The following is a 27824-nucleotide window of genomic DNA, read 5'->3' as shown; positions in this document are numbered from 1 at the left end:
CACGATTATGAGAATTGTTTTCCAAATCGACACGATATGTATAGTTAGTTTAAGATTTGCTCTCGTGCGTTCAATTTATTCCTTTATTAAGTTAAGAATGGGTCCCATGTACTTCTGCTTAACGAGATCCCAGGGCGAATATCGGTCGCGCGTTCGATTTCAACGGCACGAAGCTTCACGCTGAATCGTGGAATTCATCTAAAGCTATCTTTTTTCCCTTTTGCAGGTACGGCAAATAAATATGTGAGTACGATCGACCTATTGTCAATGGAGGAATCGGCGGATCTACCGGTGCAAGCTTGGAAGGCGCAAGAACAGCCGGTGATACCGTTCGCCGAGCTGAAGATACCCAAGGCCTGCGATTATGTCGGCAAGAAATCGCCCGGCCAATTCACTTGTACCAGATGTGGCCGTTCATACATGAGGAAGGATTCGCTGCAACGTCACATGCATTGGGAATGCGGCAAGGAACCGCAATTCCAATGCCCCTTTTGCCCGCAACGTTGCAAGCGCAAAGCACACTGGCTGCGTCACATGCGTCGCCAGCACAAGGATAGTATGGACTCTTTGGAGAAATACTTGCACTCCTACACGCCGAAAATGGAGATTGACTGAGCTCTTAGCAACTACTGACTCGCCGGGATGAAAAGCGATGACGCAAAATCACGCGTGATAAGAATCCGAAAGCGATGATGAGACGCGCCCGGCGGACTTAAAATGCATGCGTGATATTTTTTAATGACTTTTTTTTTTATAGGTATATTATTGGAAATGTTCTTGAAATAACAAAAAGATATTGACAATGAGTTTACTACACTTTACAATAGATATTTTAATCCTGATTAGAATGAGTCGCGTTCGGCGGACTTAAAATGTATGCGTGATATTTTTTAATGATTTTTTTTTATAGGTATATTATCGGAAATGTTCTTGAAATAACAAAAAGATATTGACAATGACAATTTATTACACTTTACAATAGATTGCAAAAGTTGAAAGATAAATCAAAATCTTATGAAAATCAAATTATATAATACAATACATTCGTAATTTCTGTTAATGGAACTTTTATCCCTGGCAACGTGAAGAGATCTCTTATGAAGGATACTTTATACCATAATATACGATATATATATTTTGGAAAATTTATATATCATATATATATATATATATATATATATTATTTTTTTTGTTTTGTTCTTGATATTTTTTTCGTTACCTATGCATAAACTCGTCGGTGTGAAGATTTATTTTGTAGTTATCGCTACCATAATACTCGTTAGAAATTAAGATTCAGACAAGTTTTATATATAAAAAGTAAGTTTTGTGTGTCAGATACACAAAAGATATCTTCAATTTTGCATCCGAAGATATTCGACTGATATTATTTATTACACGGCAATATGATTTGCCTACGTTCAACTGCATAAAGTATCTGTGTTTTTTTTTTTTTTTTAGTTTGTAAAAACAATTTGATCGATTCATCAATCGATTAATCAGGAGTGATTCTTGTAGTTTAAGCCTTTAACATAACGAAGTGCCTTACCGACGCGTAAAATAATTAGTTATCAAAATGATAAGTGCCAGTTAAAACGAAGATAGATAAAAAGGAAGGGGTAATAGAGAATATCAGGATCAAGTTTGCTGAGGGACTAGGTTTAAATCGTTAGTTTATAAGTGTGTGATTATCTAATATTTTTTTACATTGTTCAAAGAGAAAAGTATGATGTATGAATTGGAATAAATTCAATTGAGACTGATAGCACAAGGAGCGTGAATCATGCCGCATCGTTACCGATCTAATCGTCGCCTGATTATAGCGCGATCGCGTAACTTCAGATTAAACCGATAACGTCATAATTAAGATTTCTCGTATGCTCGCTGCATTTGAAAGAAATAAATCTATATACGAAGAACATGACAAATCGAGCTATCCCATCCATCTCACCGCCAGCTACTCAAAGCTCATTTACTACAAATGATTAATATGCACGATCGATAGAAGAATTGTTTTTCTGCGATGATCACAATCGATTATATTAGTAATTAATAGTGATTGTAGCTGTCTTATAAAATCGACAAATGCGTTCCAAAAGATACTCGTTCATTCAATTTTTTTTACCCTTGCAGTTTTCAATTATATGCTACAAAAATACATAAAATTTTATAATATTCATTTCTAGGTGAATTGGCGACAGAAGACTCTCTCTGTATATATTGTAGATTATATTGAAAAAAAAAAAAAATAGACAATAATTTCCGCAAATAATACTCTCCTGCAGATTTTCAATTACAATGATTAAAATGTCAATTGTTTTATATTATTCGACAGCTGAATCGAGAGCTGTAATTGGCATAAATTGCAATTTGCATACGTAAGAATAATTAAATGATTGCAAGTATAGATAATTGAATCAGATGACCAGGGACACAAGAAAATTAAACATATCCAGCTGCCAAGTTTAGGAACATTTCTCCTCTGTAAATAACCGACTTTATTACAAATTCTTAAGCTGATTTAAGCATCGTTGCGAGAGCTATTTGAGCAATTTGAGTATCCTTCGCATCTCTTATCTCTTTTCTCCTGCCTTCTCCACCTGTACGATATCAGGGGAGCAGCATGCGCACTAACCTTTCTCGAGTATTGTACATAGAAATGCCACTTACATATCGAACTATCATTGCTTGCGCATCGAGAGGAACATACACCGGTCGGCCATCATCCAACATCTCGATATTCCGACGAGAACGTTATAACGAATTGCTTGAAACGAACGTTATGTCGCAAATCTGTGGATGTTCCTTTCGTAACACGCAGTTACCGCTCCTTCCTCGTATGCGAAATTCATAATTAGCTGCTTGGGGCTCGAAATTAGGGACACGAAGGACACGCCTTCCTTTTCTTCTCTATCTTTGACGAATGACCAACATCGATCGTCGCATCGATGCATCCGCGATCGAGGATGAGTCCGCGAGGCTCGCAGGATGGATCCGACGATCCTCGAGCACGGCTCCTCTTCGAAACAGCTTTCTTTTCAGGGTATGCCGAATGGTGCTCCTCCGCTCTCGACGACAACCTTGCGATCTCGATCTACTTTCCTCCGAATTATTTCTTAAACGAACAGAGATCTAGAGTACGAGATAGAAAGAGAGAAAAAGAGAGAGAGAGAGGAAATGGGAGAATCGCATGACGTCGAAGAGGCACGTCGAGATACCGAATCAGCGAGCCATCGATCATCCCCTAAACTCCTCGACGCCCCTTAACTGCTAAGCTCTAATTCTTAAGCCAAAAGCGGGGAATGACGGTCGGATACTGTCGGCCGCGTTTTCTACTCGAACGCTTGAAAATGCAATAAAGAGATTCCGCCTCACAACCGATTATTCGTTTCCGCGGGACACATACTAATAAAGCCGGGGATCTTGTGTTCCAGCCGAGGACCTGAGCATCACCGGTCTCAAGTGGGCGGCCTGGCAGCGATGGAGTGTGCCGTCAATCATGTGGCGATCCGGCGCTGGCCTTGGCAAGGGTCTCGGCTCCGGTTCGTCCAACCCAGAGGGCTTCAATTGTCCGGCCTGTGGCAGGGTTTACAAACTGAAGAGCAGCCTGAGGAACCATCAGAAGTGGGAGTGCGGTAAGGAGCCCCAGTTCCAGTGTCCCCATTGCGTCTACAGAGCGAAGCAGAAGATGCACATCGCGCGGCATATGGAGCGAATGCATAAGGAGAAGATCTACAAACAGGAGCTCGTGTAAGAATAGTGGAGGGGAAGGGAAGGGTGGACGTCCGGCTATGCTCATTGTTGGCGTCGTTTCCGGGTGCGGTCGTGCGTGAAGAAGATTAACCGCGGAAAGATGAAGAGAAAAACAAAGAGAAGATATGAAAAAAAGTGGAAGGGAGAGGATATATATTTTCTTTGCGCACGACTTTCGGTCATGGAATCGGCACGATATCCGAATTGCACGACCTCGTAGACAGCGAAATGAAAAAGGAAGAAACGAGGATGAAGAGAGTATGCCGTATGTACAGTGACATTGAGGACGATAATGATGACGATCGAAACTGAGAATCTTCTGCTTTTTGAGAGAGGGGATCGCCCAACCCCTCGTCTCGATCAAGGATGCATATTTTTTTTATCCTTTTTTAAGGTTTATTATTATGAATCAATTTTGATTGATTATGATTAATTAATTATTATTTACGATATAGTAACGAGATATATGCCGCGTATAAACAAGAGAACACGTCGATCTCCTGCCCGGGGCGCTTTTTTTGGCCCAGAGACTTTATCCTCAAACCCGCGTTAAAGCCAGACAGTTTTAGTCTGCGCCCGGGATCGCTGACAGATTTCACGTATTTGTTTTTTTATCTTTAAGATCATAATATTGACGCGATCTGCGGGATCGAGATGAGAACGAAATGCTATCATATGATACATGTTTGTTCGAACAAGCGCGGGTTCGAGGTGTGATTGTTAGACAGAATTTTTCTCTCGTAGGGCCCGCCTCGGGTGGGATTGAGACTGTCCGGTAAACCGGAGCTCTTCCATAGCAACCATTCTGGTCACACTGGTTCCATATTTTTAAACGGGCGCAGCCGTGCGCGTGTGGCTCACTGGGGACATAAAAAAGAAACGGGAAAGAAAGGGGAAGGATAATAGGGTGAATGAGAGAGAGAGAGAGAGAGAGTACGAATAATCCGAGGAGAGATCAAACACGCGGCCACGTCAGCAAATGTCTGTCGATCCGATACACGTTATATGCGCGACATTTCGATATCGTACATGTCAATATCACCGACTCTAAAGAACGCCGGGAAGATAGATCCTCGGAGACTGGTCTCCGAAAACGACCCCGAACCTCACCTCTTTCAGACCTGACTGGCGATCGCGCTATCAAATTTATAATATGCGAATGTAAGTGACGTTTGAGGTAAATACATACAAAAACAAGTTAAAATTGAAAATCTGATCGCTTACAGTGCCAGTCTCGGTTTACCCTGTAAACTCTTCTGGTCGATAGAGAATAATTATCATACTTGTTGCTCTTTTTTTTTTTGCAGTGTGAGTTTTTTATTTATTTTAACGCAATTTTAGTTCGTCAATTTCGAAACAAGAGCGAATTAAATCTGTACAAGTAACATATGCGGTTTCATATTTAAAATGATTCTTACGAATTGTAAAATTTGTTGATCTATCTTTTGAATCTTTTATTTATCTTCTAATTCTACTCATTTGCTGTTGCTGAACATATTTAGCTCAGTGAGAAATTCATTATAGATTTTTTTAATATATTAAAAAAAAATATATCAGTAAATATATAATCTCTATATTTAAAAATTTCTAGTTATTTATGAAACTTGCGGGGCAGGTGTTTATAAAATTTTATTATGTTTATTAGAATATTTAGAGAGTAAAACGTGTTTTATATTGTTTAGAAATGCACGGCAAAATTTATTACAAAATTTATTACGAAATTATATTTTTTGGTATACCCTAATGTATTTGATATACATAATGTGTGTATATATATATATATATATGTATATATGTATACAATATTTATTGGAAACATATATTTCGTAAGTTATTTCGAAAATTCTTCACGAAAATGTTATTAATAATTTATTCATTTAATATATTTAAATTGGAGAATATTATCACGACCAAATTACGTATTATTATACATAAAATTCTAGTAAATGCGGCTTTATTATAATTAATATAAAATTAAGTATTTTATTCGTATTATTAACATAATATTAATCACTCGTACTATTATATAATGTTAGAGCTAGGAATTATTCTAAAAATTGCACGCTTATTTAAAAAAAAAAAAAAAAAAAAAAAAAAGATATCAAACGCGCTAAACCGTGTATGGCCTGAAAGGGGTGAGAAAGTTTTTCACGGTCTTGTCAAACAAGACAGCCATTTACACTGTATTCCTCGCAGCGATGCAAGCAATCACGCAAGCAATCACAGTATTAAGCACGGATTTGCGCGTGTATCAGTCGCATGAATCGTATCCTGCATTTCATTATGCTTCCTATACTATTCGAACACATACCACATGTTAGAAAGAGAGATAAAAAGACACAGAGAGAAAGAGAGAGGCGTCTCTGCATTTACGCGAAATGTACACGCGTATCTACACGCAACTCGCGCGTAAATGCATACATACACATCCGCGTAAATAAATACACACACACATATATATATATATATATATATATATATATATATATATATATGCATGTGCACATACACACTACCGCGAGGTATTCCTATAGCATTGTGATCGTCAGACTGCCAGATACACAAACGTAGATTCCTATACGATGCATTTAAGTATATATATTTATATTATATAAAGCGTATAATTAACTCCCCTTTTAATTAAGCGTCCTCGTTAAGGCCCCTCGCATATTCTTTTACACACATGAGTCTTTATTTTCTCCTTTCGCATTTCTCGATACGCGCGATCGGATCGATGGACATGACGAATGGCCGTGTACCGAGTACGATGTACTGTACACAATTTTTTACAGCTTATTTTTGAGACAAACTTAAATATAAGAAAACATTCTAATAAGATATGTGAGCAATTATTTGATTAAGCTTTATTTTGCTAAATTTGTTAGGCGTTTATATTATAAAAATATTCATTTTATAATATAAATAATATATTTCCTCCTTTAATCTTCATTTTTCGCGTTCTTTAGGTTTCTCGTTGATAATTTAAGAAGATAATTTACCACTTTTCCAATCGCATAATTGGTAACATTTTGTAAAAAGAATCGATTAACAATTAAAAGAAGATAACAATTGGTCCTAAAAGAATTTTCAATCAATTATTCAAAGCTTAATTTGTCTTGGAAAGATTCTTACAATTCAATCGATTTAATTTAATTGAAATTGACCAAATTATATAACTTTGATTCTCTAATTGATACTTGAGCTCGTAATCTCTCTATATATTCAGCATCTAACTCTACGTTTCATTTGATTGAGATAATATCGAATCGGAGGAACACAGTTAATGCTGAATATATGATGAGAACGCGGGCGAATTTTAATAATGTTGTATAGATTGTCTTTGCCCATTAAAATTTGCACTCTGGTCGAATATTCGGTATTCGAACGGATTCGAAAGTACACGTACTCGGACGCTACCTGGCACCAGGTCCCATATTCCTACGCCACGCCAAATACGCGCGTCACGGCCGCCCGACTTTCCATATTGTAGACAATATTTATGAGACAAGCTAAACTATACTACTACTACTACTACTACTACTATTACTATATTACTGCTACTATTATTACTATTACTATTACTATTCGTATACTCATGTATACAGTTAAGTACAGCGCGACGGCTAACGCGAACGAAGCGGTAGATTTAGTTTTTTTCTTGTTGGAGACGCGAGCGATCGCGCGCTCCTCGGCGAGCGGTACTCGCGATCGATCCTTAAAAATTCGCGACGAAGTCTCGACTCCAGCCAAACGGCGAAACTTTACCTCCCCGAGAGTAAAGCAACGTTCTTTGAAATTTCCCGGATTTCATACGAAGCTGCAAGAGCAATCCCCGCATAATAACTGTAACTCGCGTGTTACATGAAAAGCGTCAATTAAAAATACTAATATAAGAAAAAATAATTATCATTATATACGGAGCAACTCATTTTGTCTCGTGGATTTTTAAAAATATTTTAAAACATTTTGGTTTAATAGATAAATTAATCGTACGTTTATATAAGCATTTTTAATTTTTGATTATAATTGAGAAATTCTTTAATTTTGACAGGTCTCTTGTTTTTTGAAACAGACGTAAAAATATTTGAAGTTTAAAACATTCTTGTATTCTTTCCATTGCAATTTTTCTAGGAAATTTATAAAATTGTTTAGATTTATGTAATAAAACATTAGAAGAGAGAACATAGAGTTGTTTCGTCATTAAATGATATATTTAGAAAAATTAAACTTTTGTTTAATATATGAATAATATGAGTTACAGTTCTTGCAGCCTTTGTTTCAAACGGAGGAATCCTTATAGACAATAGTATACATCCAGGAAGCACGTTGTTTGTGTGTTTTGACTTTTCGAAAAAGTTCTTTGATATTGATTCTATTTATATTATACATACACAAAGCACGCGTTTTTTTAATACGTTTTTAATATGATTTTAATTGTTAAATACTCTGAATCCAAAATTCTTTGAAATTTTATAAGAGTTCTTTCAAGTTCATTATTTTCGACAAAAATGTATAGAGATGCCAAGCTCTGTATCGCGAAGCTAATTTTCAACTTTGTATCGCGATGATCGATTGATTAATTAATAAAGAGACATCTCTAATTAAATGAATCGTTACAATTAAATATACGTTCGCGATTACTTTATGACAGGAGAAATTAGATTAATTTGTTTTTATAACTTTACGCAACGCTATCATTAGAAGATCGTATCCTATATTAAATTGTTATATGTTTCCATTAATTCAACGTAAAATTTTCCAAAACAATTATTTTTCTTTACGTTAACTTAACAATTTATATTCAGCTTCAGAAACCTTTTTGATAAATAATGCGATAACAAGAACTATTATAAAACTATTAATAACGATAAATCTTCGCAAACTTCGCATAATTTTCGGGCAGAAATTTCCGAATGTTTATCGATATATTTAATTAAAAAAAAAAATAAAATAAAATAAACATTTAGAATTATTCTTTTTATGGTGCCGCGCGAAATTGAGAGAATCTTGATTTGACTTCCTGGATGGATCAGCTCCGCAGTTCGGAGCAAGATGGTAGGCCAGAAGGACTCGTCTTCCGTCCAAGTGCAATAACTATTGATAATCTATCCTTTCGGTCCCGCGCTACTAGAATCAACGCGATTCGCATGGTTTTCTGAAAACCGTCGTGTCTCGCTTCAGACTTCGTCCGATCGATCGATAGCAGCCGCACGCTGATTACGTATCATATAGTAAGCGAACAAAAGATTAAGGTACTAGAGAAAAAAAATAGAAGAGAAAGATTGAGAGAAGAGATTTTCGCGAGAGAAAGAAAGAGAAAGGCGTTAGATTGAAACGAGTTCGACCAATGGTATCGACATTAACTCGTTCACGATTGCTGCTAAAGAGAAGAAGAGAAAAGATGATTTAAAAGATGAAAGAGAGATAGACGTGATGGTAACGGGAACGAGTACAACATCGACGATAATGTCAATGAGGACAACGAGAGAAGAATCGTCAGTCGATGATGGTAACGATGATGGCGTTACGTAGTTTAAAGAGAGAATGCGGTGACATGGTAAACGATAGAGCTAATCGATAAATACAATTATGGAACGATGATACATAGTTATTGAATGATAATTGATAATATTACTGCCTCACGAGGCCTTGATGAATGGCGGCGGTCGAAAGAGAGACGATTAGAGAATAGATGTCGGTTTGGTTATATAAAAAGGTACAGTGCTCGAGATGATTCTCGTGAGGGCAACGTCAATGGACCGCCGTCATCGACGGAGATTACTAGATTATTAACTATATAAGAGTACTATTAAATAGATCGTAGCTCTTAACGACTCTTTTTTCTATATTTTTTCTAAGAGGGAAGGAAGCGCGCATCTGAAGCGTTTTTCTTTTCCCGCGAGAATCTGTGGTCGCGCCGATCCGAAGAGATGTGTAAAGGACAACTATAAGGGGAGAAAGAGAGAAGGAAATAAATAGTGTAGATCGAAGACAAGAATGTGAGTGTCAGCAAAAAAAAAAAAAAATTTTTTTATATAGGCAGCAATGAAAGTGATAATTATAGTGATAAAATTGGGTGAGATAATAACATATTCCTTTCGATAGAATGGAATGAAGAAACGATTGGAAGAGGTAGTAATGCGACGATTATTCTGTAATTAAAATCATTTTTACTGCTTGGCTAATCGAGGAACTCTTTTCAACATTTGAGACGATTTAAATCGGCGGTTTAGAAAAACACGTAGAATCTCGCGGATCTCATATATATCGAAATTTTATTTTCATAGGAAACTTTTTCATAAGAAAGCGTGTGCCTTCTTGTTACAACTGAATTTTATAACGAATATACTAAAATGTTTATAGAAAACTTTGTCCAATTTTGGATTGTTAAGTGCAGATTTTAAGATCAAAGAAGTTTTCGTTAATATTAAATTCAACAATTTGTCACGCAAAAGAAAAATATCAAAATTGCTTTGAAAATATATAAAATCAAATGTAAGAATAAACGTATTCAGTGTCAAAAATATTTTTCAAACATAGTTCAACTTAAATTTTATTTACTGAAAAAATATCTTTTTCTTATCTTAACTATAGTATCAAATCCGTTACAGATGTCATAGTTTTTTAATTGTTTCAATTCTAATTTTGACCATGGAAATATCAAAACAAACGGATAAACGAATTTATATATAAAGTATATAAAGAAGAAAATATATATCCCACGTTTTAAGACTATCTTAATTTGCATTATCTTATAAAATAAACCCGCGATAATAATTTCTAATATTCAAGTTGTTCGAGGCTTACGGATTCTTATGAAAACGCACTGGAAATCAGATCCGTCGAATATTATGAAAATGATGGGGACTGTTATCGTAACTGCTGTGCCAAGGTTTCTTCTGCGAGCGTATCCTCGCTCGTTGATCGAAGGTATATCGATCCATGAATAATGTTTCGCGTTTTATATTTCTTTTATTTCACTTTTAAATTAATTATTTATTTGATTCTATAACGTCTGGAACACATGTTTTTTTTTTTGCAATTAATGATTACAAACCAAAATTAATGTAGTATATTTTGAAACATTACTCATTTTATTTGTTTAAAATTTAAAGTATATGTTGGCCAAGAATAATTTTTTCATATACAGATTTAATTGTATTGTGAAAGATCTCTCTCTCTTCTTCAATTTTTGTAATAAAAACGTATATTGCATTCTTTAACTATACAAGCTTTCTTATTATCAAATAACATTATTTTTATAACGCGGAGGCAACTTTTGTATTTTTTCGAAAAATTAAATACTTTACTAATCATTTTGCGTATCTAAAAGAAAAACGTTATCATGTAATCGATTTCAAGGAAAAAGAATTTTGATTCCCTCGCTAATCGGGTTTAATCTGGATTCAAGTGAATCTAATCATTATGTATTAAAATGAGCAAAGTGGAGAAAAAGAGAGAGAGAACGTTTTAGATAGGGAACGTGATGGAGATCGATTGAACCGCATATACTCTTCCTTCGTAATATTCTTGCAAGATTGAATTAGTTTTGTTCGATATGTCTGCATGGACTTATGGTGGCTTGCGTACTCTCGCTTAGCTCTATTCAAAATTTAAGCACATAAAAAAACGAGAAAAACGATAAACGATGACAACGACAATGACGATGATATGAGAGAAGGGGTAAAACGGCGCGATCGTGTCGAGCATTGACGATATTTGTAATTCCGTATATATGTGCCTTCGAGAGAAATGATTCAAAATTCAGCGAAACTGAAAGAGAGGACAGAGACGGACAGCGAAAGAGAATGAGAGATTGTGCGAGAGAAAGAAAAGGGATCTTTATAATCGTCCGAATGATTCGTTATCGCGGAATCCGCGACAATGATAACGAAGGCGACGCAGAGCGTCCACGCGAAATCATTCGGCTGGTTACCACGATTATAGATCACAGCCAGTCACACAGATAGGGATATATATATATATGTATATTCTATATACATATATCATATATCAAAAAGTAATGATAATAAAGCAAAAACGAGCAAAAAGATTTGAGAAATAAAAGAAATTATGAAATTATCGTGTGAAACGCGTAGATTCGCGTGTTTGCCGTCGAATACGAAAAGCTTTGAGAAAAAAGAAGAAAAAAAAAAGAAAAAAAACAAGAAGAAAAATTAAGAATTATAGGACCATAGGAGAGTGTGAGCGTAAGAGTAGACAAGAGAGGTGAGAAAAAATTTTGTAGGATTTGAAATATATATATATATAAGTGAGCAAAAAATATACTCTTGTATATGGATATATACAAGAGTACATCGGTGAAGCGTCGTAAACGTTTTTACCGAATTGGTCTTTTGTGTTACTTACACAGCTTTTAATCAAGTCTAACTCGAGTCTTGCGCGTATAATAATTGGGCTTATTAATCTGTTTCTAATTAGGTTATATATTGCGATTACGGCGATCGCGCCATATGGAGCGAGGGATTCCTTGCATTTAGATATGTATGTATAATGTATTTTATTTTTCTTTTTCTTTTTGGTGTCGGTTTGGGAGATTGGGAAAACTCTAACCGAAACGAATAAACAATTACAAAAAGATCGATTAGAGAGCATCGTGGTGGAACTCGAGAGGAAGCAAAGCGAAACGCGATTACAGCTATTTTACTTTGACATTGATTTTTCTGTCTTTTGATTGAATTCGTAGATCTTGACGTGATAATTGTATTATTGCTTTTAATAGAATACGTAAAATTATATATTGAATATCATTGACACAGAGAATGCTTGATTAATTTAGAATATCTTTTAGAGATGTGATTTTTTTCTTAAATGTAAATATGAAAAAATAGATAAATGATGAATGCATCTTCAACGGAAACGATAATAAAATCGCGTCAGGAACTCGATATTTGCAGTGACTCGATTTTTTAACATCCGTGATTATATTCGATGGTATATTATATTTGCAGCTATAGAACAACGTTTATTATTCTTTGATTTAAAAACAGAACGATATGTTAGATATATTGACACGTGACGCTTGTCGATTTCAGACAAAAGAATGACATGGTTTCAAGTTCTTTTTAGTGCGCTCGATTTCGCTTTCAGTTTGAATTGCTCGATCGCATATCGGACCGTTGTTAATTATCGATCTATGCAGGAAGCCTCGATTACGTTCCATGCTATTCGCGACGATATATGAGATGTGTGATATTTAGACGCTAAATTTCTTTCCATGTCGATCGTCCGAGAAGTACAAGAACCAAAAGCGATTTTAGGATAAAAATATAATTCGGCGTTGTATAGTGAGAGATAAAAAGAAGATTAATTTTTCGTTCTCGTACAAAACGCGGCGCGTTTATCGTTAAAAATTTATTTAACAATACGTTTATATGGAAAGTTACGTAGAATATTATAAGAATATCTCGTTAGGCTATAAGAATTTTCGGTTTTTCTAATACTTCTCAGACGATCGACTACCTTTTTTTTGTGTTTTGCACTTTTTGAGGAAGAACAAAATTTTTTGGTGGGTTGATTGAGGGAGGGAGAAGGAGCGAAGAGCGAAGGATGAAAAGAGAGATTTATATACATGACGGAATACAGTACGAGACGCGTAAATTGTTAGACGCATGCCATCCAGGTATTTAGAAAATACAGCGCTTTATTTTATTTTATTTTTTTTTTTTTTTAATTACTACTAATAATAAAAAGAGATAGAGAAGTATATTATTCTATATTTGCAAGTGGAGGAAGAAACTTTATAACTGTCACGCGCATTCACGTTTTTCAAAATACGCGAACGGATTGCTGGCTTATGTTGTGAAATGGGCGCGAATGGACATATCGGTGAGAGCTTGTGATGAAAGAGAATTTTTAACCCTTAGAACGGCAAACCCTTCTCGACAAAATCCTCAGCTGCACATTGAGGTTCAAGACCTCAAAATTTTCATGTACGCATTTCTATCAATTGTAAACAAATAGTATGTCAACTATATAGCCAAGGACGGATAAAATTTTAATGAAGAATTTTTTACACTCGAGTTTTACCTTAACCAGAAATAAAGCTGGCTTTATTCTGGACGTTATTAATAATTATATATATTTATTAAATTCTATAAATGGAGAAGAAATGAAATATATCGTTTGATTAATTCTGAGCAAATAAATCGAATTTTCGTTAAAGAAATATTCAGTTTAAATTTACGCGAAATATTCTGTGATTAAAATTTTATTCGCAGATGAGATCAATTCTGTATCTCATCCGTCTTCCTACGAGTATATCGAGAGTCATTTTTTTTTCTCTACATGCTATTGGAAATATATCTGTAAAAAACCGTACAACGAACGATTGCGTGAAATGGGACAGCAATCTATCGAACCCAGTGTGCCGTTCTAGGGTTAAATCAAACGCGTGCGACGCATATTATTTTGATATATAAATATAGACGATCGTATAGCTTTATCATATTTTCGGCCGTACTACTTTTGGAAAGTCTATTGTTACGTTTAGCGCGAAAGCGAATAATACTGGATAAGCGAGAGATATATAGAAAGAGATATATAAGGAAATAAGAAAGAAAGCGAGAAAAGGAATTACAAATGATAAGATTCTCTATTCAAAAGATTTATATATATATAATAGATATGCATATTATACGTACATCGAAAAACGAATGTGCAGAATGAATTTACTAAGAGTGTACGAAAAGCGAGCCGTTTAGTTCCCAAGTGATGTAAAAGTACATTTCTAAATTTTCTAGAGTCAGGCTCTTTTAGATAAAGACATATATTTAAAATTGCTGATATATAATATGATATAATATTTTATGTCATCAACGTAAGTTGGTATAACTATAAGCATATTATACAATCTTATAGTTAAATGAATATTGTCACAAATGCACATTGTATACCAATTGGGAACTTACGTCGCTCGAATCGCATGTGGGATTGTGGTGAGAAATCAAAGGCGAATTTTGTGACCCTGTGATTAAGAATCGACGTTCTTCGACGATCGGGATCGGCGCTTAGATCTTAAGGCAATTGTATAGATATATAAAAGGAAATTTATATTTATGTGGACAAGAGCATGTCGCTAAAAACTGCGTGGGCGCGTAATGCCGGACAGAGCGTGACGCCTGTAATAAATAATTTGCCGTTTCTGCGTGACGGAAAGTCGATAAAAAGAGCTTTTGTTTTAATTTTTGTTTTTATTCTGTCAACCGTATAGTTTTATTATCAGCCGCTGGATATCCCGTACGTGGAAGAATGATCGAATTCGCACGATTCAAAGACCGGATAAAAAAGATAAAATTCTCTATCCTTTCGAGTGTGCATCATTGCATTGCGATGTATTTAATCTAGTCGAAATTAATGAGTTAACGTTGGTGCGCCAAAATAACAACGATAAAAGACTTTCGGAATCAAGATATGCTTTTATCATTTTATTAACTAGACACCGTATAAACATATATGTCTTTATCGTTTTTTAATCAACCGATAAGGATGCTAAATACAATTTTGAGAAAAAGAATTATCCGGTCTTTGCGAGAAACATAAATGGTACAACATAAAAAATGGTATAAAATGCTTTAATGATCTTTTTCGGATATTTTATTGACGATTTGCCTTCACAGGGCTACTAAAAAATTCGCTGTACTATTAGATTGGGAGAAGATTGCATTGCAATTAAATTATTAATTGGCCCGAAGGTATGTTATATCTACAATGTATGCGAGAAAGAGAGATAGAAAGAGTTGTGTGAATGAGAGGGAAACATGCAGGGGTGCAACGATGATGGAAGGTGAACGAGGCGAAAATAGATTGTGACTATAATTCGACCACCCATCGTAGAACCCCCTTAAGCGATTTTTCGATATTTCGCAAGAATATGAGAAGAGAGGAAACAATTGCAGGAAATCAAGCGAGCAACTGTAGGAAATTGCGAAATAAGAGCAAATAGCGCGTACGAGGGATAGACGAGAAAGTCGAGACAAGTAGATTTTGAACCGAGAGAGCCTTGCGTTAAGTGCCTTCAAGTATGACTTAGATTTTAGGCTATAGAAGAGAAAAGAAATACAAAAGAGGCGCTGGGCGCGTTCAGCTGTGAGAGCGGATTTTTATCGTATTATTCAGCCGGGTGTCGCCGATTCATGTGAGCAAGATTCCGGTACGTCGAAGCTATTCGACGTATATTTCCGAAAAAAAAAAAAAAAAAAAAAAACCGATAATCTTCTTCGATTTTCTATCTTCTTTGGTAAATAATCTTCGATCACTTTTTTTAATTTTTCAAATTATTTTAATTATTATGATATATAATTTAATTAAACAAACATGCTACACACAAATATCGATAATAACAAATTCATGAGATATTCTATTTGAATTACAACAACGAGATTAATGAAACATATAACGATGCACACATTTTTTATAATCATTTTTTTTTTATCAAAGATATTTATATTTAAAGAAAGAAAAAAAAAATATATATATATATAATTTTTTTGTTATAGCAATTATTAAACACGTATATTTCTCTTTTTCAATTTCTATATAAAAGGAAAATATAATACAATAGCTGAGAATTTTTGCGACGAATAGCTCTATCGGCTGAAATCTCCGGCGACGCCCCGCGTATACCTCGAGAAGAGACCAGTGATATTTTTTTAGAAATTATTTATTTACGCCGAAGCAGACGGACTTCACACAATCTCAACCACTCATACCACTTTATACTGCCAATATATCCGCTAGAACGTATTCAACCTTCGTTGTTGATCCATATTATATAATCGTCCTTCGCGTGACATTTTTCTTCCCCGATCTACGCGACACACAATAACCGCAATATACGTGATCCCTTGCGCATACTGTTTTACACACATCAGTTCCGTATTTATATTCCTATATAGATCATACATTCATTATTTCTCGTACTTCACTTTCGTTTTTTTTTTTTTTTTTTTTTTTTTTTGTTATTTTCCGCGAGACACGAGTATGCAACTCTTTCCTCGGGTTCCTTTGCATTTCGATCTTTTTTTCCGTTCGACTTTAATTAACAGTACAATTATCTGTAATAAATAATAGCAAAGTTTATGAATCGCGCCACGAGCGCGCGAGTAGAGCACCGAGTGCGGGACGTCGCTTCGATCTGCGTCCGAAAATCTCTTATTTTCACTTTGATTTGATCGAACGATCATCAATGCTCACAATATCGATCCATAATATAACACAATACTCATTATGTGCACAGATAGTATCATAAACGCCGTTATTTTTTAAGACACTCGACGGGCGTCTCGCACTCGACTTTAAGTACGATATACTCTTAGTACAAGCACAGTACTCGACTGTACAGAAATAAATAGAATGAAAGAGCGAGAAAGAAAGAGAGAGAGAGAGAGAGAGAAAGAGAGAGAGCGAATGAGCAAGAGTGTAAGAGAGAGAAAGAGAGTAAAAGAGATAAAGAAGAACACGTAAAAATAAAAACAGGATTATAATTTCCGCTCAGCGCCTCGAACGCAAAACATACTACTTGTAATCGTAACTTCTTTGTCGCCATGTATTTGCCAACGAACGATGATTTGTTAATTATTATTTTTCTTTTTTTGCTTTCATTTTATATTAATATTATTTAGAGAGCAAGAATTATTAACGACTACGACTACGATGATAACGATAATCTTTCTAGATACTTTTTTGCTTGTTCCCTTACGACAAATCCACGGCGAGACACACATACACGTGTATACATCTAAGAACATACACTTTATACAAAGATCGCGCTTTATTCGCGGTGAGACAACGGGATTCAGCGGAGCGCGAACTTCATCATCGCGTCGCCGTTTATTGGCGTTCGTTTTTGTACGTACGTAAGAAGAGTCGTTTGCTTAAGGAAAACTGTCATAGGGAACGCTGGGTCGGTCTCGAACTCGCATCGAAACTCGTATCTCTCGCGATCGCATGAGTTGTAAAGAAATCAAAAGAGAATCCATAGAGGCGCGAGGAGAGATCCGCGTTGATCGCGACAGACCGAACGTTCAAATTCTGTTTTTCTATCACCGTGCTTCCTTTCCGTTAATTTTTTCCGTGTACGCATATCATTTTTTGGACCTTTCAAACATTCCAAAACGCTTGTTTCCCTCTTTCTTTTGTCAATTTGTAGAGCGCCTTGTATTCGATTTAGAGCAAAATAAAGTCTAGAAAGGCAACACTTTGCCGCGTTCTCTTCAATCCCCGTAATTCTTGTCTCTTCGTCGCAGATTGATGTGGCGATCATACCCGTAGAAAAATTAAAATTAAGAAAAAATAAGATAAAACGAATTTTTTTCCCCCAGATTTTATGTCACAAGTAACATTCGATTTTAGCAACATCTTTTGTAATCGATAATATTTTTCAACATTTTATTTGATATTAATAGTTTTTCACTGTAATGGAGGCGAAAAGACGCGTATTATTTAAATGAAAGTTTAATGTTGTTTGTAGTTTTTTGATCTTGATGAAATCTTGATTTTAAGAAGAAAATTAGAGAAATTTAAAGTTAACAAACGATAATATTAGTTTTTGTACACATTTCTGTTAAAATTAACATTTTTTTTTAAATCTCTTTAATTTGCGAAGAAAAAGCATTACTACGACAATTTATAAAACTACATGTCCAATATAATATCCAAAATTTTGATATTTAAAAAAATGTAAAATATACAAATAAATAATGACTAAAGTATTTTTGCAGGATATCTACAAGGATGATAGGAGATAAAATTCGGACTTTTCAAGGATAAGATTCTCTATGAAAATCATTCAGTCATCATTTCCGCATACTGACTAATTTTATTTTTCACAGGTGCAACCAACGACGGAACATCTATGGAACATCTCTATGGAACATCTAAGAACACTTACGAAATCTCATCATTATTCGGATGCAACGGATCGACGAAACGTAATCGACGAAATATAGGAAGCGTTATAGCATGTGCTTCAAAGAAATATAATTAATGGAGAAATAAAAAGTACCTACATTAATTTCCTAATCTTAATGTTACCTTCCCGATTATGTATTATTGAAAACTGACAAAATTAATTTTAAGTTACAGATGACAAATGCGATGTCAAAGAAAATCAACGAGGCAGCTCGTATCCCGAAAATCTGTTTTGTCATTAATCAAAATTTGTCATTATAATCTAGATTCAAGGATGTCTTCAATTCGTTACAGTTTGATAAGATAGCAGTAGCAGGTGTTCAGCTTTGCATCTTAATAAAAAAGAATGTTTTAGAATCATGTAATATTCAAGAAAATAATTCGAATAAATTTGCTGATTCTAAAATCTTCTTTCTTTCCGCGATATAACATGTTTCTTCGATTAGTGAAATCTGATCTCATTTTAAGATACGTTACATCTCGACGGATTTACAAACGACCGCGACATATCGATTCACACCTCATACACGTTCGACAAGGGACTTTCTCGCTTAGAGATCCGCGAGAAGGTCCCCGGCCTCCCTTCCAATGAGTAGATAATCATCACCACCGAGGATCGTTTTTCTATTCCTCGATCCCGCTCCTCCTGACGTCACATGCTCGTTGTTGCTAAGCTTGAGATCCTCTGAATGTCTTTTTTTCTGTTGGCATGGCCCGCGCCGTTGTAAAGAGTACAGTAATACACGCGTGGGCCCCCGAGAATCGGGGGCACCGCGCGCGTACAGTCCGCAGACCGCGCAATACTAATCGTGCCCTCGGCCCGTCTGCTTCTGTCTTTTGCAGGTTTCTTCGCCGGCCTCGGCTGGAGCGGCGACGGCTCGCGACGCGCCTCGAGAAGCGCGAACGCCGCGGCGACGACGACGTCGTCGTCGTCGTCGTCGTCGGCAGCGACGAGCGACGTGCCGGCGCCGCTGACGCCGCAGCGTCGTCCTCGTCTTCATTGTCCGTCGCGACACTCGGCCAGCCGTAACAACAATCATCCGGGCATCAGCGGCGGTGGCCTGGCGCATCACGATCGTCGGCACAATTGCTCGAGATGCGGCAAGAGCTACAAGAACGCGTACATCCTGAAGCGGCACCTGCTATACGAATGCGGCAAGGCGCCGTCTTTCAGCTGTCCGCACTGCGCCTTCAGCTCCAAGTACGAGCGCAATCTCAAGGCGCACATCAATCATCGGCACGTCGATTTGCAGCCGGCGCTGCCTGGCATCGCCGTCGGCCAGCGGGAGACCCGTCATCAACACGGCAGGGAGTGACTCGCCGTGATTTGCGAGGTCGCGACGTAAGAATGGGAGCGATGTTCTCGATAATTTTCAATAGAATCTCGCGATTTTCGTGATTATTCGGATCAAGTATTATTCTGAGAACGTGCATGCCGAATCAGAGTGTCGATTTTAGGTCAAATTCAGTCGGAGATTGTCGTTTTAAATATTCGCAAGATGAACGTGAGAGGTATGTGATATTTAGGTATGTGACGCGAAGAGGGACAAGTTTCTCATGTGAATATTTAAACGATATATTGACGCTTTAAATTTTCGATCTCTGATAAGTCCTCCGAATGGTCAAATTTGTATTTATTATACTTTGGCCATAGAAGAGAACTGATAAAAAATAATTTTATGAATGTTTTGATGAACCTTCAAAGAGATAAAAAAAATAGAGAAAAGATATTTCTTTTTATTTCAAATTTTTTATTTTATTTATTTTTATATCGAATTGAGCAACAGATAAAGAATGTGGAATTTCGCCCATCGCTAAGATAAAAGCGTGTAAACGTCATGCGATTTCTATGTGCATGCTAATTAAGTTTCAATTAAATCCTATCATTTATTTTCTTACAGCTAAAGCAAGTGCCAAAAAATTATTTCAGCTTAGTTTTTTAAATTGTGCTCTTTGTTTTCCTATTTCTATTTTTCTACTTTGTTTTTCTTTTCCTATTTATTTTATTGTTTTATCATTTAAATCTCTATTACTGTTTGTAATATGAAGATCTCACTCTGCATGATAAGTAAAAAAAATTAAGACAGAAATTTGAGAAACATATATCAAAAATGCGTTTTTGTCTGGCAACATAAGACAGTATGTATATTTTAACCGCTAAATACTAAAGGTTTAAAAGTTTTTTCGTTTATTTTTCGGAATAAGATTACGGCAAGGCTCATTTGCCGTTTGTACGATATTAGAACGAGGAGAGGATAGGAAACTGAGCGTTTTATCTAAGAAAACAATAAAGTAAACGTTAAAAAAAAAAAAGGGACATTAGTAATCCTGATGTCGTAACGCGGAGCACTCTTGTTGGATTCCGTTTAACAATATATAAATGGATAAAGAGCCGAGTAAAAACATTGTTGAATATATTTCAGACTTGTAGAAGTTGCCAAAAAGGTGTGAAAAGATCGCGCTATTCTATCTGTCGCACTTTGTGTCGACAGTCGATTTCGAATTATCGCGTACGATTTGTTGTTAAATATCTTGCCGAATATCACGGAACGGGTATTTTTCGTTTTTTCAGCGTTTCTTGTACGCTTTCTACTTTTTTCGAAACATACGAAAGCAGCGACTGAGAAATATTTCACCAAGGAAAAAAAAAAAAAAGAAAAAATGGAGAGAACACTTTTTTGGGACGTCTCCGAGTCTTTTGCAGATACTGCTAAATATTGCCCAATTATTTTTATACTAATTATAAGTGATACGAGTATATATCACTCTAGTAGGATTTGAATGATGTAGGAGATTCCACTTTGATCGTTTGTCACAAGAAAGGCGAAATTCTCAGCGCAACGAAATATTGCCGACACACGTAAATTACCGATCTTACATTAGCTCTCTAATGCAGCCTAGTTTAAGAAGTACTGTTCTCGCCAAATCTAGTCAGATTACTCTGCGTCTTTTCAATGTCTTTAAATAGAGCAATCTTGATGATTTACGGATGACGAAAAGAGATTTTGACGGTACCGATGAACATTAAACGCATATAGTGTTTGTAGTTTAATCTTCAAATTTTAAATGATAAAACGTAATAATCTTAATTCTTTTTTGGGATAAGAATATCCGTCAGAATGTGAAATGTACAATAGATACAGCAGTAAAATAAGATGGGTGAAAGTTATAAAACATACTGCAATTTATAATCAAAGAAAGAAACTTGTTTTGTTATCATATTGTATTTCAAAGGGGTATCCGTCGTTATCGTTTGAGACAAAATAAAATAATCCTCGTCTATGTAGATCGCGAACTAAAATATGTAGATGCATCGAAGAAATCTTCCCGCAGTTCAAAGATATAATCGTTGTCGATTTGACGTTTGATAACATAGGGACGAAGCCGATACTATATGTAATACGTGGAAGATTAATCGGCTTGTTCGCGTCTTTTGATCTGAATTAGAGTCTTGTCTAGTCTAGAAAACGGCCTAAACAGGTCGCAAACTATTCTACATTACATTAGACACATTCAAGATAGAGAATATATTTAAATCAAAAAGATATATATTATATATATGTATTATGTATATCGCACATATATATATTATACGTATATGACGTAATAGCGATAATTTGCAATGATATATTATGACATAAATTATAGATTATATACTGCAATTTAAAAGAAAGAGGTGCCCTTTCATGCTTGGTCGGGACAAACAATCCATCAAACTCAATTTTGTTCCATTTCAACGAAAGATTAAGATATTTCCGCTGACATAAACAGCATACTGCAATTAAATACATGTGTTCGATTTTATACATGCAATAATAAATTCAAGATAAATATATATTTTGCATGAGAACATGTCATATATTGATCTTAAACGATTTTATATACACGTATAATCAACTACAATATTAAATTCACTCGGCTTTCCCCATATACAGCAAAAAACTTATCTTCTATAAATTTAATTGAAATCATGGCTCTCATATAGAATATGAAATTATTTTTTTATAAGTATTTTCTTATAGGATGAAAATTCGACATATGTACGACAGAGATTTTCGTTTCTCTTCTTTCGTCGAAATTGATACAATATCCATTTTACGTGCCATAAAAGATTATCGACGTTAACTCTCCATTTTATTGAGAGTTCCGTATATTATTTTTAAGTAATAGTAAAAAATTTAGTCGAAAAAAATCGATCGAAAAGTGATCGATATAGAAACTATAATATAACAAGGCAACGCAAACATCGTTTCAGACATTGCGATAAGGAAACAATATTTGCGAGAACTTTGACGAGATGATGCCTCGCGTATGTCCGATATACGAGCTTCCTTCGAGATCCAACGAATTCGAGAAACTACTCGATCAAGGACCAAAGAATCGACGAATAACTGTCGGAATCCTAGTCAAGCCCAGCCTTGTCCCGACAAAGCACAAAGTGAACATTATCACAGGGCAACTGTAGTAATGTTGAAAAAAAAAAAAAGATCTTGTATTTATTCTATAAATCTAGAAGATCTTTGAATGTTACGCTCTCTTTCTCCTTTTCACTGTCTTTCTCTCTCTTTCTCTCTCTCTCTCTCTCTCTGTCTTTCATCATATCTATCTTCTCGTGTTTATCTCTTTTCTCTTCATCCTAGAAATTTGTAGTTTCGCTCTTCTAGACATCTTGAAGAACTCGAATTACCCCAGTTTAGATCTAAACGTCGTTGACGATTGATAAATATATATATCTACGGTCGCATCGATCTGCATCTATCTAATACTCTCTAAACTCTATCTAAAATCTCTAAACTAAACTCGCTCGAGTGTCCGATATTTTATGATCATGATTATCCGATCGGTATCCCTGACTCGAGATCAAAAGCCATCGTTTGTATTTCAAACCGGTGCGAGATAATTAAAATCACGATGGAAGATTCAACGAGCGATGATTGATATCGATCGGGATTGCTCGTGAAAACGGACGCGATTGCGAACCTCTCAGCTTCGACGTGCTTCTCCTCGAAAATTTCGAAAGGATCTCGATCTCACATCCGGGCGATCTTGCGTTTCCGCTGACTCGTGTCGTCTTGTATTTTCTCCTTTCTTAAGAAAATCATATTATTGATAAGAAGATTCTCGTGTGTCGTCCAAATCGACTCCATGTGCCTAAAAATGTGATCAAAACAAGCTGTTGTAAAATGCACACGCGTCGCATTTAATGTCTAGTTTCTTGTTGTTTAACAAGGATTCATCGATTCTTATTCATCGTCATTTTTTTCCATTTTCAGTGAAGCCAAGCGATACATTATGACATTCGACATGAATAATTTTTGAGTGAATAGCCAGTCATTCGATAGGATCTATAATATGTTTCAGCAATAATCAAAAAACTATAATAAATTTTCTATCACATATAAGACATCGCAAAGTTATTATACATTTGACATCTATTTTAGAGTTCACGGAGTGCTTTCATTATCGTTACAGATAAACCTTTATAATTGACACAGACATAACACTGGGACGATAAATAATAATTTTGTTATGATACACAAATGCATAAAAAATGTATAAAAAACAACATTACTTATTATTAATATCGATAAAGAAAATACAGCACAGCGAAATTGAAAACTATAAAAATGTTTTCTAAATTAGTATGAAAGGAAACCAAGTCTATCTACAAAATTTTATACTCGTTATGAAAATACACACACGTAAATTTATCAATACAATTGTAAGTATTAGTGTTTTTTTTTTTTTTTTCGAAATAGATAATTTTCTTATTTTTATTATTTATTAGTATTGCAGCAAAATATTTTCACGACGGAAAAGCGTTCGCAAATAATTACAGAAACAAACAAACAATTGTGCATTTATTTGTTATTTTTTGATATCTATATGTACGCAGAACGCGACCGATGTTGATATATGTATACCGGTATTTCATAGTGTATGATGTACATATGTAATGTCGATGTCGCACGAAACGTGAAAGCGAACGGAATGTGTCTTCCAAGTTTTTCATGTTATCGAAGCAGAGATGAATCGCACGAAATACAGCACGAGGGAAAAAGAAAATTTTGTTTTTCGCGTTTAAGCGATGCGAAACGGATACGAGATTTATGTATACATGGAAAGACTGAAGATAAAAAAAGAAGGAAGTTGCGCGAAGTGAGAGGTATACATTTGTTATTACAATATAATATAACGCGTAAACGCGCGATAATGAAACATACGCGCGACTGTTCCAATAGATGCAAGTGATAACATTGCACTTTTTTCTCGCACGACGGCGAAAAATTTTATATTCTAGATAACGAAACTTGAAATTAATCTTTAAACATTGATACATTCTACTCATTTACGTTTATATACTATTCTTTGTTATAAGTTTTCAAATTTAGTTATTTTCAAATAAAAATAAGATAGCGATGACGTCATAAATTAAGCAGACGCAGTAATTTATAATAATGTTAAAGCGATTAGTGGAATTTTCTGTCGTCGTGCGAGGTGTAATGTTTGTAAAGAGAGAACAAATTTTAATTAATCCACGCGATATTCGCGTTAATTTTGCGACTTTTGTGCCAATATAAATGAGGCCAGCTATTATGCAATACTCGAGTCATCGTGCAAGCCGACGAATGGCTGTACACGAGATGCCTATAGAGTTATTTTGAAGTCACCTTATATATAGATATATAAGAAGATAAAAAAGAAAAAATATATATATACAAAGAGAGATATGAAATACACAAAGATTCTATATATATATTATATATATATACACATATATAAATACATACATATAGGAATACATACATATATACACAAACTATATATGTAAATATGCATTATAACACGTACGTACATATACACGTGTATGACTTACGAACACGCGGGTGAAGCAAGTTTAAAGGGGCGAAATGTGCGAAAGCCAAAGAAATACCTCTAGCTATTAAGATGATCGATGATAATAATTAGTATGTAAGCGTTTTGGCTCCTTTCTCGTGTTTTGTATGGGAGCTCTTCCGAATATATAATTGTAAGAATAGAGGATAAAAGATATATATAACGAGAATTCCTTGTAACCTCACGCATAATGATCTTTTACGAACACAGCACTTGATATGAAAAAAATTGATTTCCGTATTGCAAAATGTTCATAATTTGTTACATTACAAATAAATTAAAATACATTTTAAATTTTACATATATTTATCTTAAAATAAATAAGTTTAATATGTTTTCCATTTGTTTTATTTTAAAAATTTATGATATAAACGATACGTGTGTTGCACGGAATCACCGTTAGAAGGAATGACGATATATTATTACTGAATAAACGGCCCAGAAATTAATGCGTAATATTGTTCATTAATGTAATACGTGCGAAATGTATCTACAATTTAACTGACGATCCCATTAGATCAAGGGATCAACACGATTTACATTTACATTATCCCATTTTATAGTTTCTTAAATACTTATTTGTATTTTGTGCTATCTAAATGTCTCATCATTTAGTTGTACAATTATGATTGTATGATTTAATCATTTATTCATCAAACTGACTTGCAAATGTTAATATATATATATATAATATGTACGTGTTAAACATATGCGTATTGTTTTCGATTTATAGTTTTTGCGCGCATTTTAAATTATTACATATTATGAATTGAGTGTATCATTAATAATCTCGTTGTGTTAACTCGACAAATAATAAAGAAGTAAATTTAATTATTCAAATACAGATAGATTTTATTTTATGTCTCCACGTGATATTTCAAATTTTCTTATCATTAATTTGTCTTTTTCTATAATTTTTTATTGATTGTAGAGAGTTTACACGGTATTGTTTTTTCTTATATACTTAACGTACAATGTATAAATTCGAGACATGTATAAATAAACATAATTGTGATTTTCTTTATAGATGAAAATTATGAATAGAATTTATAATTTAAATTTTATTTTTTCTTAGAAAAATTTGAAGATTTCTTATTGAGAATAGAAATTTCTGATAAGAAATTTATATATTGTAATCGATAATATGTGTGTGTAAGCATTATAGATTTACATTTTTGTATAATTATTTTATATCACGTAAGACATTATGTGTGATCAATATATGAGTCTCTCAAAAGTCAAACTAATCAATTGTATTTTTTTCTAAAATTAAAAAATTTGGAAAAAATAAAGTCGATTAATTTGGCTTTTGAGAGGTTTATATATCAATGAACCAAAAATATCTTTATATGTCAAATATCTTTTAATAAAATTATTTGTTTATACAAACATTTATACCGTAACATATTAATATGATTATGGTTAACCATTTTTATCATGTTGATACATTTTTCACATTTTTTTGTTTGCAGATCAATGGGTGTGTATCTGTGGACGTCGTTTCAAGAATTTTTTTTTCATAATTTGGCATCAACGAAATGAATGCGGAATAAAGTACCGTTCTAACTATTGCTTGTTCACATCTGCAAAATTAGCTTCATGGTTATACCATGTAAAATATATACATAGTGATAGGCATGGTAACGTTTACGATTAGCACAATTGCCAAGACTCCTATTAAGCAATAATTAAGTAATAATTAATTATATTTGAGAATATTATAAATGTTTTTCATATATACATAGAATGTTTTCTAATTATCATATAATATTTTAACAGCGTTCTAAAAATTAATTAGAATTGAAAATTTCATAGAGAGATATTGAGATTACGATAGCTTCCAAGCGATTTAAATCGAAACCTCATAATATTTTAATTAATTAAAGAATTATAAGTTTATTTGTTCAGTAATATAATCTACTTTAATATATTTTATATTTGCATACGATATTATTTTACATCTCAAATATGATATTAACGTTCATATATACTATTATCGGGACACCGACAATAAAATCACAATCAATTCATATTTTTTGACGAAAATACTTATGTTTTATTTAAATGTGAAAATACTTTTTATCATAATACTCATTTACATTTTGGTATACCTTTCAGAAAATCTTGATTAAATTATATGATTATTTCGCGACTCAACAATGATATTTGATTGTAGAAATTGAATGTCTAATAACCGTTTTTAACAAAAAAATTTTCTGCCGGATATCAATTATTTTTATTATGCA

At 34.3% G+C, this 27824-nt stretch overlaps 1 protein-coding gene across 10 annotated transcripts in view; it reads left to right on the top strand.

Annotated features, from left to right (window-relative positions):
- LOC138932057 (longitudinals lacking protein, isoforms H/M/V) overlaps positions 1-27824 on the top strand; it is a 225842-nt gene that overhangs the window by 156700 nt on the left and 41318 nt on the right. Inside the window, exon 7 of one of the 10 annotated variants that reach the window (XM_070293541.1) lies at positions 19525-20262. The exons of 8 other annotated variants lie outside the window; for them this stretch is intronic. In XM_070293541.1, the coding sequence (XP_070149642.1) occupies positions 19525-19997 (473 nt within the window). In that variant the 3' untranslated portion in view covers positions 19998-20262. Of the gene's footprint in view, positions 1-226; positions 632-19524; positions 20263-27824 lie in introns of those variants that run through there. One more of the 10 variants, XM_070293545.1, reaches the window with a different exon arrangement.

The sequence above is a fragment of the Polyergus mexicanus genome, unplaced genomic scaffold (genome assembly GCF_030449975.1).
Source record: "Polyergus mexicanus isolate NDT 795.1 unplaced genomic scaffold, iyPolMexi1.0 SCAF_3, whole genome shotgun sequence".
Classification (NCBI taxonomy): domain Eukaryota; kingdom Metazoa; phylum Arthropoda; class Insecta; order Hymenoptera; family Formicidae; genus Polyergus; species Polyergus mexicanus.
The sequence above is the reverse complement of the archived record's forward strand: the minus strand, read 5'-3'. Positions and strand labels throughout refer to the sequence as shown.